At 38.6% G+C, this 19,439-nt stretch overlaps 1 protein-coding gene across 3 annotated transcripts in view; it reads left to right on the top strand.

Moving 5' to 3' along the window:
• The window catches only part of LOC131061504 (probable helicase MAGATAMA 3), a 179,993-nt gene that overhangs the window by 73,851 nt on the left and 86,703 nt on the right, over positions 1-19,439 (top strand). For all 3 annotated transcript variants that reach the window (XM_057995220.2, XM_057995221.2, XM_057995222.2), the window contains exons 10-11: positions 3,779-3,890; positions 4,026-4,131. In XM_057995220.2, the coding sequence (XP_057851203.1) occupies positions 3,779-3,890; positions 4,026-4,131 (218 nt within the window). The remainder of the gene's footprint in view (positions 1-3,778; positions 3,891-4,025; positions 4,132-19,439) is intronic.

Here is a 19,439-nt window from a genome sequence, read left to right as displayed (position 1 = left end):
ACATTTTCAGATGATGTCTAAGTTGGAGACTATTGAAGATAAATTAAGTCATACCTCCAATGCTTTTAAGAAGAATCTGGAAAGTGTTGAAGATAGTTTGACAATCTGGTGCACCATGTCCCAACAACAGTTGAGTTTTCTACAGGAGCATGCCATCATCTCTTCCAGGATCATGTACTTGGAATTTGAAGAGCTTCTGGAAAATAAGGCCCTTGTTCTTAAATCCCTCATTGAGGAGATTGGTAATGCAATGAGATTACGGGGTGAAGTTTTCCAAGATTTTGTCTCTCATTGTGAAAAGGCCTCTTGCAACATAATAAGTCAGGATGGAGAGCTAATACCAGAAGAAGAAGTTCTTACAGATTTGCAGATAAGGATTCATAATGAATGGAGGAGCGATCAATTCTCAGCTACTTCAATTCAAATATTGATGAAACACCAAATCTTTTTTCATGAAATTCAGTCCATCTTGGAGAAGAATAGCTCTACACTCCTTTGATGCCATGATACCATTGTGAAGACCATGGTTGTTGCCAAGAACACCCATGAACCGGATCCTGATGAAGTACAAATAATCATCCAGAAGTTTGAAGGATTCATCTCTTCACGTGCTGCAACTTAAGTGTTTTTCAACACTTAGTTGTATTTTTCCAGATTTGTAATCTTTTAGTTGTAGTTTTTCTTTTGACAAGTTACATGTAAAAGCTTTTTTGTAAAATGCAAGTTAAGTCTTTACTTGCACTTTTGTAATTACATGTAAGACAACTACAAGTTGTGTTCAATTAGGACTGTTGTTGGAATAAGTCATAGTTAGTTATTAGATAAGTCTTAGTTAGTTATTGAATAAGTCTTGGTGGTTGAGAGAATCTCTCAAGTTAGCTAGGATCCTCCCACCTTTTTCTCAAGACTCCTCTTCTATAAATACTTGAGGGGTCTATTGTAATCTTTATCTTTTTGGAAAGCAAGCAAAAACTCTGCCAAATTTACAGCAAAGAAGTCTTTGAGCTTTCATGTGTGAATTCAAGAATTGAAAGGAATAGAAGGAAATTGGTCAAGCTTTGAGTCTTTGTGCTACACACTTGAGTTTGTGTTCTATATTATCTTTCTTGCAAGTGTTTCTTAAAGAGCTTAATCGCATTTGATTTGCAGTCTTTGTGTTGCAAGTATTTGAGGTTGATATAGATTAAAATAAATATTTTGTTGAGAGAAGCTGTAAGTCTTTGTGCTTACACTTATTTTTGAGAGAGTTTAGAAGCAGATTTTGTGAGAAATAGCTGTGAGTTTTTGAGCTTATACTACTTCCCATTGTTTTAAGTAGAAAAAAATAAGATATTCCAGTCTTTGAGCTGTTATAATTTGTTCTTGATAGAACTAGTGTAGAAAAGGGTAGATAGAACTTCATATAATCAAGTCTTTGAGCTTGATATTGCTGTCCTGTCCCGAAAGAAGTGACGGAGGTCTTTGAGCTTTGGGGAAACTTCATTTCCTTTCTCTCATTTCATTTCGAAAGTTGTTATTATTGTTTTATATCAAATCGCTATCACTTTTCTGTGAAGAGAAAAGGATATTGTCTTTCTTGAAAGGAGAAGAAAGATTGTTGTCCCATCCTATTTTATTTTCAAAGTTGTAGTTAGATAGGGGGAGCCTTCCCTTAATTAGGAGAGTTTTACTCACACGCTGTGGTTGAAACCACAATTTTGTATATTTCTCCAAGTTTACAAAATTTTCAACCAACACTAACCTTAACGGGTGCTTGAAGTGTTTGTTGCATTAAAAAAAAATAAAAAAATTATGGGGATATTACAGCATAACACAAAAATCATCACCGGTTGATGCAAACCATCAAAAACTCGCACAATGATTAATGCGGATCGCCAAAACAAATAGGACATGACTAGGAAACACCAACAAGTACGTTAGAATGATCAGAAACAGTTGCACCAACACCACTTTTCAAATCTTCATCAGTTAACGTCTGAGAGCTCAAGAACACAACCAATCGACAACTGTCACGGAGAAAGATAACTTGCGGAGCACCAAATCATGAACCGACTGAAATGAAGATACACAAGACCATCCCAAGCAATATCCCAAAGTCTCAGCACAAGATCTGATCACACCGGAATATACCGGAGGATATACCGAACTTTGCAAAACAATGATCAGCAAAACAACACTGCAAAACCAGATCATAAGATCTTCCTAGTCTGCAATCACCGGAGCAATACACAGGAATATGTTGACATCAATGACAACAACATATCCTAGCAGCAACAATGACCAACAATATCCAACAGTAGAATGGAATCCATGGCTCGAGTTCAAGATAGAGTAGGGGAAAATAGTGAAGGATGTAGTGGAGAGTGATGTTTTTGGGGTGTTGCATAATATAGTCTCCATCATTACTCCAGTTTTCTAGGTTATTAGATATGGGAGTGGATAGGTGTATGAGTCGATTAATTCTACGCTAGATGAAATGAAGGTTGTTGTATGAGAGGATCCCCCATTAGCATTTTTCAATGAGCATATTCCACCAATCATTCATCAATGATGGTTGAAGCTCAATACTCCCTTGCACATGGCTGTCTATGCATTGAACCCCAAATGGTATGTGCAAAGGCCTAGTAGAATTACACCCATATAGGATGCTTAGGTGAAGGTAGGGTTCATGAAGGCCATCGAGAGAACGAACAATCCTATAGAGGATGGCATCAATCAAATTGTGTGGACAAAATTTGCCACTATTAGGGGTTATTTTGAGGAGGCTAATATGGATAGGGCAACTATGGCATCGGAAGACCCAATTTTATGGTGGACTAGGCATGTATCAAATTCTTCAACTACCTCTCTAGCCATTTGTTTGCTATCTCAGGTTTTTAGTTCTTTTAATTGGTTTGCTTATGGATTAATTGACTCACCTAAGAGGAATATGCTTACCTATAGGAGAGTAGAGAAGCTTGTGGTTGTACATATTGAATTGTATCTCATTGGCTGCATCGCACTTTTGTACATAGAGAGTTTAGAAGTGCAGCGGGATGTAGAGCCAAAGGAGCTAGCAAAAATTGATGAGGATGCTATAGTTACAAAAGTAGGGCGGTTGGTATTAGTTTGGAGGAGCTTGACTATACGGAGTTAGCAGTTCTAGTGATGAGGAGTTTCAGGATGATTAGATGCTTCACTTCACTCCATTTTTGTTAATTTGAACATTTTTAATCATTATTGTAATCATCATTATAAAATCTTGAATATAATATAAATTTCAAATTCAACATTTTCATTGTTCAATGTTAAATTCAAATTGTTTATATTCACTTCAAAGTTTAGTAGTTTTTAAGTTTTACTAATTAGTAATTTGCCAAAGTTTCATTTTTAATTCTTATACATCTTTTTATAGCTATTTTTCCAAGTGCTACATGTATATCAATGCCACCTTGCCATCACCACTCTGTCGCCATTCCCCCACCATTCCCAAATTTAGGCCCATGGTTCCCCTCTGCTTGCATCCTCACGTTCCCTTGTTAGGAAACTCCGTTGAACTATGCTTGAAACTAAAGATGTTCTTTTCTTGTATGATGGTGGGAGAGTGTGATATTATTGATGTACCTTTGTGTATGTGGTATTATGATTAATAACCTAATTCTTTTCAGTCATATATTATTTACAGTAACGATTGATGTTGTGATAAGAGCTTTAAGCATTGATTGATTTAAAGATTATTATATTAAATTTTTTTGACAAAAACAATTAGTACTTATTGGAAATGGGTTGCATTTTATAGATTTGAGAATTGGATGAAGGCATCGCCTTGGATGAATAAGATTAATCCAAGAGACATGATCATGCCGATGGATGGGGATGATGGCTTTTACCCAACAACTGGGAATGATTTTGTTAGTTCCATTTATACTATGATGTCAAAAGGATGAATATTTCTACTTCATTTATTTGTCAAATTAGTAAGTTGAGTTTTATAATTAGAAAACACAACATAAATGCTCATGGATTGGTTTCTTGGATTGGTGCAGAAACCAGAGGTGGTTGCTGCAAAACGTAAGCACCGTGTGCATGTCCTTGTTTGTGCACCTTCAAATTCTGCATTGGATGAAATTGTCATTCGTTTGATGAACACTGGTGAGTGCTTCCACACAACCTACTATTTTTCTAATACTTTAATTTGTTTTTATCATAGCAGATGAATCTTTATGATTTTTCAGCATTTCCATTATTTTATAAGTTCAAAGTGCATTTGGTTGTCACATACAGGCAGGTAACATTGTTGTAATCTTTGGTTTTGTTTTATGAAAGATTGAAATTGAAAGTACAACGAATAATAATAACAAATAAAGTAGTGCAGAAAAAATATCCTTCTATGTTATTACACAGGGCTTATTAAGCGAATGGAAATCTAAGTAAAAAAGTGAACCCTAAGGAGTGCATGAAAAATGTATGTCAAATACAGGGTGTAAAAAATCAAGACCCATTCCCGTAAAGATAAATTGTCTGTTAAAGAAGAGGTTCTGCAGAAACTTCTTGATCTAGCCATCATTACCATCAATCAGAATTCATAATCTGCCAACCATAGTGTAGTTGCCATTGTGAATCTGAAGCATGTGTTGAAAGGAGTTTTCATGTCATCCCCAGGGCTATTGTCATGCTCCTTTACCAAAGTGAAAGGAAACTCTTGTAACATCCAAACCTGAAAGTTTCTAGAAGAGGTAAAGAAGCTTGTGATATTGTTTGTGCTGAGGGTTGGATGAGGAGGAGCAGGAATAATCCTTTGCCAAAAATTTGTTCTAATAATGGAAAATGGTCTTAAATCAACTGAATTGTTGGGAAAATGCCTTGAAGCATACTTTGTCTATATATAATAATCATGGTAAGTTCTGGGCAATTAAAATCCCCACATGAATGATGTAATTAATATATTATATATAACAGAACTCTGTGTAATGTCCCCTATTGGGATATTCCTCTATTTTTACCCAAGCACCTTGTAAATGCATAGGTCTCCTTTTTATATCAATCTGATTTGCTGCCTATACTCATATATATATGCTATGTTTCCCGGGAACGCATCCCTGGTTTTTTCTCAGGCGTTCCCGTCCCGGGGACGGGACTCCTAGGGAATGTCCCCATAAATTTTGCATATTGGCAGTGAATTTTGACAATGAATTCTATACACAGTTTGACTTTGACTCTCAATTTAACACAAATTTGGCATAAGAACTTTGCTAGTTCTTATATTTCAAGGTTCTATAATGGCATAAGAACTTTGCTAGTTCTTATATTTCAAGGTTCTATAATGTATATGTGCATGCTTTATCCATGTTTTCATATGAATATTTTAAATTTCCCTATATATTTTAATTTTTCCTATTCTTATATAGCTGTCCCATAGCCGTCCCCATAATTGGCAAAAAAAAATCACCGTCCGGGAAACGCATACCCCCATCCCCTGCCGTCTCTGTCCCATAAACTCGGGGTAACATTGTATATATGTGTATATGAGAATCCTTTCTATTCTATCAGGTCTGATTTTCTGGTTATTGATTCAATGTTTCCTCTTCTTTTCCTTCAATGCTTGCTTGATTATGGTTTGTAGATTTGTATTTGTGTTCTGATCTCTTTGATAAATGTTCATATCATTCTTCTAGACTTTCTTATAATTATGATTTAGGTCTGCTCCTAAATCTGCTTTTAATGCTTCAGATGTTTTGTTCTATCCCCTGGATCCTTCTCAAATGAAAACTTCTCCCCTTTATATCCCCCAATGTGAGGGAGAGTCACACCTCTTTATAATGGTCACAACCTCTCACAATTACCACCCTTTGAAAGAGTCACTTCCTTATCTTCTTCCCATAAATGCTTCCTTAACTCCTTTGCTCCTTTCTTTCTTCCTTCATCCCTTTTTTCCCCAAATGAAGTTATCTTCTCTCCCTATTATCTCTCATGTTTGAGGGAGTCGCAACTTTTCATTTCATGCTTTTTTAACCATTCATTAAACTTAACTAAATTTTTATTATATTAAATTTAATTTTTTTATTCTTTTATATTTTAATTTATTATTATTATTATTTATTAATAAATCATATTTCAACAAGGGGACATTATAGTCCACCCTTCCCAAAATTGCTTGTCTTGGAGCAATCTAGGTTTCTAAGAACTGAATAAATCAATCCTTGTAGATTGGTATTTCTTCTTTAGTTTGGTTGACCCTATGCTTGCACCATACCATGGATAACTCTTTGCATCAAAGCATGGGTGATCTTAGCATATATTAAGATAAGGATTAGAAGCATGGCACATATCTGTTACCCTAAATACAATGTTCTTTCCTAAATGAATTCATATCCCTTTTGGTTTGCATTTGTTATTCTCAAAATAGGAATCTCATAACGATAGCAATATGCTTATAGTAATCATAGATATTCATGGAGTAGACATACCAAACACAAAGTATACACATAAAAACATGGAGCATACACATGAAGACACGAAGTACACACATGAACATAAGAAATAATGAGCATTTAGTGAATAAGCATATTATTAATAACATTATGACTAGCTACTTATCCTATAACCAATCAGTCAGAAGGAGTCTCGAAAGGGCACTGATAAACTGCCCAACCCAACTAAGCTCGAGAGCGCGTCACATCCAAATCATGGCCATTTGCCTCACATCCCACAAGTGGCAAGAATGCCCAACTATGACCGGTTCCTTACCTTGGGGAAATCAATTCATCACTTGTCCCACAAGAGGCAAGAATGTCCAACTATGACCAATTCCATCCCTTGGGGTTATGTTAGGAATATAATGTGCAATGTGTGTGTTCGAAGGCCTATTGATTAGGTCTAGGCAGTGTAATAAGCCTCAAGGCCCCAAGAGGTGTCACCTTGGTCAAAGGCCTTGTATGGGCATTTTATATGTTTTTTTTGGTGTTTAGGGGTCTCTAACATGTGGTAGGTTCATTCTTGACCTTTGGTGTGAAGGCAAGACCGAATTGTAGAAAGTTGACAAAAGTTGCAAAGTTGCATTATTGTCTTAAGCAACTTTTCTTGCAAGATTTTGAAATGTGGTTATCCCAACGGTTGGTTGGTTGATTGTATGCGTTGGAGGTAGCTAGAGGAGTTCCTTGGCATGATATAAGCCTAGAGGAATGATGCTTACATTTTTAGAGATGATAGTGAATGAATTTCTTGTCTTAAAAGAAAACGGTTATTGTGATTAATTGCATTTTTCTTGAGTTTTCTGTTCTTGCATAATTCCCTGTGAATGGTGGGCATGAATTAAACATTTGGCAAGTTGTAGCAGAGGTTCACCGTCCATTTGGAGTTGATCTGAGGTCTTGAAGCCTTCGGGTTTGGAAGAAAGTGAATTTTCCATCCCACTAGCCTGACAAAACCCTCAAAACCAGGGTTTGGATGCAAACAGTGACACAAATCAACATCTCTCTATGGGATGAATTTGAAACCTGGGAGGATGTTGATTTGACCTGTATACTAGATGTTCTTGGTGGTTTTGTAGATAGGGAGTGTCATTTGTCTTTCCTAAGATGATGCCTAGGCTTGACATCGCTCATGTGGCAAGCCTGTGTAGTAGGAAAAGAGGGTGGAAACCTTGAACAACAGATTGAAGGATGGTCAAACTTGGCATTAGAAGGACCCTTGAACTAGTGCAGACCCTTGGCAAGTGTTATCCTTTCATCCCTTTGTGACTGGTGAAGCTTTTGAGAGCTTAAACCCCAATATCGGCTAGAAGAGGCTAAATAGGGTCAGTAGGGTTTGACCATCCGTACTCAAAACCCAGATGCAAAAGTTTGGAATCTTGTAGAATGCCCAAAAGGGTATTTGAATATTAAATTTATTCAGGGGGTTGTTCAGGTAGGTTGTGAGACAAATCAAGAAAAGTCCAAATGGAGGGCTAATTGCTTGTAGCCCTATTTCCTAGGTCCAAAAGAGGAAAAGATACAAAGGGCTAGTAAACACCCATCTAAGGGGTCAAGATCAGTGCAAGTGCCATATAACACATGTAAACACTCACATAGGTTAGATTTTGCCTTTTGAGTAAAGATCCTGTTGCTTGGGGTTTGGTGTTGTTAGGTGTCCTTGGTTGAAGGGTTGGAACCTTAGGGGTAGGAGACTCCTTGTCAATTGTGAGTTGTCCTGATCGAAGAGATCCTTGGGAAGGATCTAGGGCAAGCTCTAGAAACCTTGAGAAGGTTAAAGACATTGGTCCATTGGATGGTACCATCTGGAGACCCTTTTTGAGTAAAAACCAAGAAAGGGATATAACATTCCAAACCCTTTGCATCATATTGGTATCAGAGCTATACCAAGGGTGGAATAGTGTATGTCAGACTCAGAATTTGGAGAACAGGCTGCTACAATGCCTCCTAAGGCAATGAACCCAGAGGCCATCAAGAAGATGGTAGAGGAGTTACTTGAAGAGAAATTCAAAGAGATCGGACAGTCTAAGGGAAAGGACAAATTTTGTGATGATGAATCAGAAGAGGAGAATGAGGAGCAAGAGGCCATCCCTCATAATATGGCACCTGATCAAAAGATGTTCTTGGATGCCGTGAAATTAGTAAACAAGGATAATGTGGAAAGTCTACCTATCTATAGCGGTAGCCTGAATGGAGAAGAGGTTCTTGAATGGATAGAAGCACTCAATAACCACTTTGAGTACAAAGAGGTCCCAGAGGAGAAAAGAGTGAGTTTGGCAAAGTCTAGACTCAAGGGGTCTGCCTTGTTGTGGTGGACAGTGCTGTAGGAAGAAAGGGTGAACATAGTGTTGGGGCTTCAAATTTCCAAATAATTTCAAGCACCCTACTATTAAAAATGGTGGTCACTTCATGGAAATGACACATAATGGATGATTAATGATTTGAACAACTAGAGTAAAGGAGGATATGAATAAATTAATTCCAATGTACCCCATGAAAGACTAGTGTTTTTGATTTGTAGAAAATATGATATGAACAAAGAATTAAAATGAATGAAAAATGAAAATATAAGAAATACCCATTTCAGAAAATCAAGTTTCCAAGCTCCAGTAAAAATATTAGATCTGTACAATGTGTTTTTGGCTATAGACCATACAGAAGACCGTAAGAAGGCTGAAAAGCCTGTTATTTCAACCTGCATGAAAGAAGATGTCGACTTGGAATGAAAATGTATTCAAATATCAAATCTGATGAAGACCCATTTTAGAAGTTTATGTTTCCTACCACCACAAAAATTTTTCAGATTCGTATCTGAAGTTTAAGGCTGCCGACCAAACAAAAACCCGAAAGATAGCTTAAAGCAAGGTTATTGACTAACTAGTTTGCATATTAATTTCAAAGGGTTTTGTTAATTTTAATGTAAAATGGTGACTTTTCACCCCAAAAGGGGTATGGTGCCCATTCAACCACATATATAAGTGGTCAAAAAATGTAGACAAAATTTAGAAGATAGAATACTGGACAAATACTATAGCCTCTGGCATACTATTGTACCATTTTGAAACTCTAATAGAATCAGTTGTTTTCTCTGCATGTGTGTTGCGGATCATCTCATCTTCTATAGGCAGTTGTTTGTGATATTATCTAAAGTAGATAAGGTTATTCGAATTCTTACAGTGAAGTTTATGTTTCTATGTTATAAACTTGGATTAAATGAATCTACTTGTGAATTGTAATTGTTCCTTGTAGTTCTTCCTTGGATGGTCCTTTAAGGTTAAAGTTAAATTCATTCAAGCGGTTTATGATATAAACATTTAGCAGATCTCATAAGAAACATTAACTGACAAATTTACCAAAGGGGGTAAGTTTAAAAACTGTCTCACAAATCACACATTAAGTCCTAGAGAAATATAAGACTCTGTAGCCCAAATAACAGAAAAGACATTGGTCATCCACAAATCACAACTTTTACCATATCAATAATTTTTACTTTAAAGTGACAGGAGTAGTTGAGTAGGATATATAGAATCAATTAGCAATAGTATATACATATAAATTTCAAGCACAAAGATCGAATAGCTTCCATAACAACAATCTTGATCTCGATGCATGCATTTATTGGTATTTATTCACGTTAATGGTGATCATATCAGAATGGGTAATTTTGATTTATTTTGAATATTAAATAATGGCTGTAGCACTCAAGTGCCACCTGCTGAAGTTTTCTATATTTTGACATCCCCCTGTCATAGCTTAAGATGGTGGATTATATGTGGCTAACATGCAAAATTCGAATAACCATTTATTCCGTCATCTTCTTTGCTATAAATCTATAGGGAAGGGAAGGTCGGTATGACTGAATCTCCTTTACCTACTCTTGTTGTTGTAGCCTGGATCTTATCTTTTATTAAGGACAGCATCCAGGAGCATAAACAAGAGCTGGTAAACTGGAGATTATTTGGCTGGTTGGGTCACTGGTCAATCATGTTCCAGCCTAATCGTAATCGGAAACTCAATTCTGTTTCTTAAACTTCTTTATTTCATGATCTGAAAGGAAAGGTTTTACAGGAAATTGTATTGTGGTAAGTGTCCAGCTTTACAGATGAATTTTCAAATGATATAAATGATTGGATGACACTAACAAATCTGCCAAGTGTTTGAGAAACTAACAATGCAGGCCAAACAGGTATATCTCGGGCAATTAAGGAGATACTATAAATAACCAAAGAACAACTTCAGAGCCAAACCACCGGAAGTTGAGGAAAATGATTAAATGATTATTGAAGACAATACTTTAGGGCTTGTAAGGGAAGGGAAAAATAAAAACACCCTCCCACTTGATCACCCTAGCTCGGGGTGATGATGTATTAAATCTGAAACTATTATAAAAGATTTGCTGGACTATGGTCCCGGGCAAGGCCGGAGGTTTTCTCGCTTCCACTCTTTCCTACCGGCGCCCGCACGAGTGGAGTATTGTATAATTTCAAAAATGATTAATAAAATTCTTGGCCTCGGCCTCTTACCAATAAAAAAAAAAAAACAGTCTTGATCTCATCTAAAAGACATATATTCCAAGAACCTTTGCCATTTTGAGATAGGGGTCAATTAGATCAAAATAAACAATCTGCTATAAAAAGCATTAGTTATCAAAAGCCACTAGTGAATAGGTATACTCGCCTAGGTCTTGCAGAGCCTAAAGTGAGAGAGTTAGTAACCAAATAGGTTCACTCTATAAGTTGGCCAAGTCAATTGGAAGGTTTGATCATAGGAGTAGGCATTTCCTTAGAACCTATCCAATCTGTTGATTTGAGATCCAACACATAGGGAAGAAGAAGATATCCTCTTGGAAGAGGGTGAAGAACAAAATCAAAGACCAATTCCTACCAATAAACTATGAGATTCAGATGTATAAGAAGTTGCAAAATCTTAGACAGAGGGAGTTGGATGTGAATGCATATACCGAATAATTTCACAAGCTAAGTCTTAGGTCCAAGAAGCATGAAGAAGAGGCGGAGAAGATGGCTAGATACCTGAATGGGTTAAGGCAAAACATCCAAGATGAGATCAGCATCATGGCTCCAGACACTATGCACAAATGCTTCCAATTGGCATTGAGGGTGGAAGATAAGATAAAGAGGAGAGGAGAACAAAATAATAGAGGAAGAGGTGGCAGAAATTTCAGAGGTAGAGGTGGCCATGGAGGAAGGAATACTCCTTTAAAAAATGGTGATTCTATTCAGCAAGAGTCCAATGGAGAGTTCAATAATAAGAATGGAGGCTTTAGAGGAGGAAGAAGACCTTTTGGTAGGGGTAGGCAAGGAAACCAAGGCAGAGGACCTAGTGTTTTCACTAGTAAATGTTACAATTGCAATCAAGTGGGTCACACTATGAGTAGATGCCCAGAGAAAGCTTCTAGCTCACATGGACCAGAAAGGAGGACTCAACTTGTGCAAGAAGATGATGGACAAAGTGTCAATTCACCCATGGGAAATGCAGGTCCTACCTTGGATGGAGAAAGCCTTATGCTAAGGAGGATGTTGTTGAAGGTACCCCAAGGCAAAGAGCCCCCACAAAGAAAGTCACTCTTCAAAACTACTTGTAAGTCTCATGGTAAGGTTTGCAAAGTGATTGTTGATTTTGGATCCACAAAAAATATTGTTGCTTTAGAAATGGTAGAGAAGTTAAAATTGAAAAGGTTACCACATGTGAGTCCTTATAGAGTATCCTGGCTTAACAAGGGGCAGCATGTAGTAGTAGATGAACAAACTTGGGTAGATTTTGAAATGGGTGACTATAAGGATAGGATCTTGTGTGATATCCTTCCTATGGATGCTTGTCACCTATTGTTAGGTCGCCCTTGGCAGTATGATGTCAAAGCACAGCATGATGGTGACAAAAATGTGTATGTCATTACCAAGAATGGTAGACAGTTTAGGATGGATCCTTTACCTGATTAAGGGGAAGAGAAGATTGTTAGTCCACATGTCATGTTGGTTAGTGGAAAGGAGTTTTTGGAAGTCCTCAAACAAGAAGAGACCCAAGGCTATGCTTTAGTTTTACACCCAAAAGATGAGTCCAAGCAAGGAAATGTTGAGAAATGAGAGACTCCTAGTGAAGTGCAAGCCATGTTGGATAGATATAAGGGAGTTGTGGCCAAAGACATGCCTGATAACTTGCCTCCCATTAGAGAAATCAGTCATCAAATTGATCTAATCCCTGGAGTGACCTTGCCTAATAAAGCTGCCTACAAGATGACTCCTAGTCAGAATGAGGAGATAGCAAGACAAGTGCAAGACCTTTTGGATAAGGGGTTGATTAGGAAGAGTTTGAGCCCATGTGCTGTACCCACTGTGTTGGCACCAAAAAAAGATGGAACATGGAGGATGTGCATTGATTCTAGAGCCATCAACAAGATCACAATTAGATACCGGTTTCCTATGCCTAGGATTGAAGACCTAATGGACCATCTTGGAGTGTCATGCTATTTTTCAAAGATTGATTTGAAGTCAAGTTACCATCAGATCAGAATCAGACCTGGTGATGAGTGGAAGACAGTTTTTAAAACCAATGAGGGCTTATATGAGTGGATGGTGATGCCATTTGGCCTCACAAATGCACCTAGTACCTTTATGCGCCTCTTGAATGAGGTATCGGCAGAATTTATTGGAAAAATTGTTATTGTTTATCTTGATGACATCTCGGTGTTTAGCAGGTCCAAGGAGGAGCATTTGAAGCATTTGGATCAGGTTTTGAGGAAGCTTCATGAGGAGAAATTGGTAATCAACCTAGAGAAGTGTGAATTCATGAAAACTGAGTTGGTGTATCTAGGCTTTGTAGTTTCAAATGGATGTTTGAAAATGGATCTTTCTAAGGTTGAGGCTATTGTAAATTGGCCTTCACCTAGGATAGTAGGTGATGTTAGGAGCTTTCATGGATTGGCTACTTTTTATAGAAAGTTCATCAAGGGCTTTAGTCATATTTGTGCTCCCATCCTTAACACTATAAAAGGAGGAATCAAATGCAGGTTTGAATGGACAGAGCAAGCAGCCCAAAGCTTTGAGATTTTGAAGAGGAAGGTTGCAGAACTTCCCACCTTGAGGCTCCCTAGTTTTGATCAACTTTTTACAGTTGAATGTGATGCAAGCAAGCAGGCAATAGGTGCAGTCCTTAGTCAAGAAGGACATCCGGTGGCATTCTTTTCAGAGAAGTTGAATGAGGCTAAACAAAGGTATTCAACCTATGATTTGGAGCTTTATGCCATGGTGCAAGCACTCAAAAAGTGGCGCTATTACCTTCTTCCAAAAGAGTTTATTATACTGATAACCATGCATTGAGTTTTCTTAATGGGCAAGAGAAGTTGAACCAAAGGCACATCAAGTGGGTTGAACAACTCCAACCTTACACCTTTACCATCAAGCAAAAGAAGGGTGTGACTAATAAGGTTGCAGATGCTTTGAGCAGGAGAACTCTCATTGTCCAAGAAATTCAGTTGCAAAGTGTTGGTGTTGATTCTCTTAAGGCCATGTACAAGGAGGATCATGATTTCAAGGATGCATATGATGTTTGTACTAAGTTTGCTGACTCTTTTCATGTTGAGTTTTCTTATTTTATGTTGCACGATGGATTGCTCTTCAAGGGGCATCAATTATGCATTCCTCAATGTTCTATGAGGGAGAATATCATTAGAGAGAAACACAATGGCAGTCTTGGAGGTCATTTTGGTTTGGACAAAACCTTAGAGCAGGTATCAAGGTTTTATTTTTGGCCCAAGATGCAGGCAGAGGTAAGAAGATTTGTGGAGTATTGTCCAATTTGTCAAAGGGCGAAAGGTGTTTCAACCAATGCTGGTTTGTATCAGCCTTTACCGATTCCTACTAGGCCTTGGGAAAGCCTTAGTATGGATTTTGTACTTAGATTGCCCAAAACTCCTAGGGGGTTTGATAGTGTCTTTGTAATTGTTGATAGGTTCAACAAGATGGCTCATTTTGTGCCATGTAAATGCACAAATGATGCATCTCATATTGCAGGTCTGTTTTTCAAAGAAGTTGTAAGGATACATGGATCACCTCTCAATATTGTCACTGATAGAGACTCCAAGTTTGTTGGTCATTTTTTGGAGGACTCTCTGGAAGAAATTAGGTACCAATCTGTCATTTTCATCAGCATACCACCCTCAGACTGATGGACAAACTGAGGTGGTTAATAGATCCCTTGGCAATCTCCTTAGATGTCTTACCAAGTAGCATGGACAAAGTTGGGATTTAGTGATTGGACAAGCTAAATATGCATACAATGATTCAATCAATAGGAGCACAGGGAGAAGTCCATTTGAGGTTGTGTATAGCCTACACCCCAGGGGGATACTTGAACTCAGAGATCTTGGAGGCATGAACAAAGGAGTGCCCAAGGAGAAGATTTTGCTGTTACCATGAAGGAGATTCATGAACAAGTTAAGGCTTCACTTCAACAAAGTATTGATAAATATAAACTTAGAGCAGATGTTCAGTTCAAAGTAGGGGATTTGGTGATGGCTTACTTAAGGAAAGAAAGGTTACCTAAAGGCCAACCCTCTAAACTGCTCATGAAGAAGATAGGTCCCCTCCGAGTGGTTCATAAGTTTGGCAACAATGCATATGAAGTTGAACTTACAGCAGACTTGGGAATATCTCCCATCTTCAATGTATGTGATTTGACAGCCTTCAAAGGATCCTTGACAGATGCAGCACCTGATTCATCTCTTGAGGAAGAGGATGTAGAATGGATGAAGGATCTACCGCCTAGCAAGCCATTGGAATTGGAGTGCATTCTTGACTCCAAGGTAATCAAACAAACGAGGAAAGGTGTGTACAAAGATTATCTGGTCAAATGGAAGGGGCTTCCTGATTTGAAGCTACTTGGATGAGTGAAAGTGATATCCTCAAGCATGGAACCACACTCAATTGGTTGGCAACTCAAGGGACTTGAGTTTTCTTGTCCAGGGGAGTATGGTGTAGGGGCACTAGGACATGTGTCTACTTCATTTTGACATGTATCTACATCATTTTAATTCATGGTTATGTTAGGAATAGAATGTGCAATGTGTGTGTTCGAAGGCCTATTGATTAGGTCTAGGCAGTGTAATAAGCCTTAAGGCCCCAAGAGGTGTCACCTTGGTCAAAGGCCTTGTATGGGCATTTTATATGTTTTTTTTTGGTGTTTAGGGGTCTACAACATGTGGTAGGTTCATTCTTGACCTTTGGTGTGAAGGCAAGACCGAATTGTAGAAAGTTGACAAAAGTTGCAAAGTTGCATTATTGTCTTAAGCAACTTTTCTTGCAAGATTTTGAAATGTGGTTACCCAAACGGTTGGTTGGTTGATTGTATGCGTTGGAGGTAGTTAGAGGAGTTCCTTGGCGTGATATAAGCCTAGAGGAACGATGCCTACTTTTTTAGAGATGATATTGAATGAATTTCTTGTCTTAAAAGCAAACGGTTATTGTGATTTCCTGCATTTTTCTTGAGCTTTTTGTTCTTGCATAATTCCCTATGAATGGTGGGCATGAATTAACCATTTGGCAATTTGAATCAGAGGTTCACCATCCATTTGGAGTTGATCTGAGGTCTTGAAGCCTTCGGGTTTGGGAGAAAGTGAATTTTCCATCCCATTGGCCTGACAAAACCCTCAAACCAGGGTTTGGATGCAAATAGTGACACAAATCAACATCTCTCTATGGGATCAATCTGAAACCTGGGAGGATGTTGATTTGACCTGTATACTAGATGTTCCTGGTGGTTTTGTAGATAGGGAGTGTCATTTGTCTTTCCTAAGATGATGCTCTAGGCTTGACATCGCTCATGTGGCAAGCCTGTGCAGTAGGAAAAGAGGGTGGAAACCTTGAACGACAGATTGAAGGATGGTCAAACTTGGCATGAGAAGGACCCTTGAACTAGTGCAGACCCTTGGCAAGTGTTATCCTTTCATCCCTTTGTGACTGGTGAAGCTTTTGAGAGCTTAAACCCCAATACCGGCTAGAAGAGGCTAAATAGAGTTAGTAGGGTTTGACCATCTGTACTCAAAACCCAAATGAAGAAGTTTGGAATCTTGTAGATTGCCCAAAAGGGTATTTGAATATCAAATTTATTCAGGGGGTTGTTCAGGTAGGTTGTGAGACAAATCAAGAAAAGTCCAAATGGAGGGCTAATTGCTTGTAGCCCTATTTCCTAGGTCCAAAAGAGGAAAAGATACAAAGGGCTAGTAAACAACCATCTAAGGGGTCAAGATCAGTGCAAATGCCATATAACACATGTGTAAACAGTCACATAGGTTAGATTCCACCTTTTGAGTAAAGATCCTGTTGCTTGGGGTTTGGGGTTGTTTGGTGTCCTTGGTTGAAGGGTTGGAACCTTAGGGGTAGGAGACTCCTTGTCAGTTGTGAGTTGTCCTGACTAAAGAGATCCTTGGGAAGGATCTAGGGCAAGCTCTAGAAACCTTGAGAAGTTTAAAGACATTGGTCCATTGGATGGTATCAACTGGAGACCCTTTTTGAATAAAAACCAAGAAAGTGATATAACATCCCAAACCCTCTGCATCACTCACCTACCTCTTAGTTGGTACTAGTACCCCATCGGTCTTTGTTGGGATGTAGGGGCATTAATTGCCAAGGGTACCACGTCTGCTCGTATCCCTATGGATCCGTTCTTCATACCGTTGTAGTATTTGCTACCAACGATGTTCATGACTGGTTTCTTCCCTCCGCTCTTGCCGTTCAATTAGATGTCGTGCCAATAGGCTCAGAAGGCTCCCAAGAAGATCAAATATGACAGGATTGACTGTGAGTTTGCCACGTACCGTGCCTTCAGGGACTGCTCTCTCCTGAGCTTCCCTTTGCACGTATTGGGTGAATGAAATTTCCCACAAATCCACTAAATCCTCTGTCAGTTGATCCTCTTGTGCTTCCACCTTCGTCACCTCTTCGTGTGTATCACTTTCAGTACCAATCAATTGTTGATCGAATGGTCGGCCCATTAGTGGCTACCGTCTGCCGCCATATTGATCTCTAGAATTCGTATTGGCATCGACACCAAAATGTTTACTCCCTACAGTGTCAGTTTAGAACATAGAGCAAACAAAATGGAAATACACAGATATTGTGCATTAAGTTATTCACAGAATATCACAAGTTCACAATATGGCCAGAAAGATATTCTTTATTGCATTCAATAATGGATGTACAATAATCACTATTGAGGTTCCCTTACAACACAATATATATACTACTTGGTGGTTGGTGGAGATACCAACTGCCGCAACTGCCAACTACCCCCACGAGAACCCCACATGGCTAGTTAACTAACATAACAACATTTTTTTTTGATAGGTAATGGGCCAGAGCCGATGAGGCGTACATACCTTACCCCCTTTGTGGGATTTGAACTTGTGACCTCTCTTTCAAGAGCATAAGTTCTCCACCACTAGGCCAACTCAGGCCGTACAACATAACAACATATTATTCCTATGTTGGCATTTGACGACCAACAAATGGCTCGAAACTACAACACCTAGAAGCAGCAAATGATGACCATATTTGAATATCGCCGCCTCGATGCACTCGTTCTAGGTATGAAAACTTGCCCTACAACAACTAGACATGACTTGAAGAAATTTGATGAGCGCAACTTGGAAGCTATGATGCTTATCAAACTTTTTGTTACTAATGATCAGCTGCCTCAAGCGCCATCTAACAAGACAGTTGCAGAGATCTGGACTCATCTAAAGGATCTCCATAAAACATCAGACAAGAGCCGTGCATTCTTTTTGAAGAACCAATTGTTCTCCATAATGATGCTTGAAAAGTCATCTCTGTAAGAGCATCTCATGAACATCAACGACATCGGTGATCAGTTGGAGGCGATTGGTCGAAAGATGGAGGAAGAAGACATGATAGTCATCACTCTGAAAAGTCTACCAAAGTTTTATGAGCACTTTATTGAGACACTCAACATTACCTCGACTAATGTTGACTTGAAGATTCTAGAGCTTTGTAGCAAATTCTGTAGTAGGATCGCTGGAAACAAGAGTTCAGTAGCGATGCGAGTTCGTCCTCCATGGAACAGTATTTTTCAGCTAAATCCTTTGCTAAGGATAAAGGGAAAAGTCAGTCCTCTTAGTAGAAAGGCTCAGGTTAATCCCAACACAACTCCAAGAAAAAGAACATTCAGTGTAATTATTGCCACAAGTATGGTGACATGAAGAAAGACTGTAGGCAGTGCTTAGCTTCCAAACAAAAAAACAGTGAGGGTCTCAACTGAAAGCTAATGTTGCAGAGCACACTGAGCAGAAGGAATTTACCTTTTATGGCTTTATGGCTAAAAGGCCTGTAGATCATGTTAAGTCCTTTGCCCGGTACATTGATTCAAGTGCTTCTTGACACTTCACTCATTGGAGGGATTGGCTCATAGAATACATGTCATTCATCGATTCAGTGTTTTTTGTAGGAGGGGAAGAGTATACTATTGTCGGCAAGGGCAACCTACAAATTCAGGGTGGGAGGAGTTTAATTTTTCTCAATGTATACTATGTTCCCAGTATGAAACTCAACCTTCTCTCTGTCAGTCAGATTATGAGGCACTTTCCTCGGCTTGATGTGGTGTTTAGTTCGCACAAGTGTAGCATTGTTGATTGGGAGACTCACACTACAGTTGCTTTGGGCATTGAGGATCATGGTCTTTATAGACTTGTTGACACTGTTGATTCTTAGGAACATGCCATGGTAGCCAAAAGTTCTTCCATTAGCAATCTTTGGCATTAGTGGTATGGGCATTTGAATGTTTACTATCTCTCTCTCAGCTAGTTCGGGAGGGTTTGGTTGTTGGCTTACTTGAGATTCAAAATCAGAATCATGGAGTTTGTGGAGCTTGTCAGGTTGGAAAGCAACGTTGGACTACATTTACGGATGGTGATTCTTGGCGAGCTTTCATCGTATTGCAATTGGTTCATGCTGACATTTGTGG

This window comes from Cryptomeria japonica, chromosome 8, assembly GCF_030272615.1.
Source record: "Cryptomeria japonica chromosome 8, Sugi_1.0, whole genome shotgun sequence".
Classification (NCBI taxonomy): Eukaryota; Viridiplantae; Streptophyta; class Pinopsida; order Cupressales; family Cupressaceae; genus Cryptomeria; species Cryptomeria japonica.
Note: the sequence above shows the minus strand (reverse complement) of the source record. Positions and strands in the feature narration are given on the sequence as shown.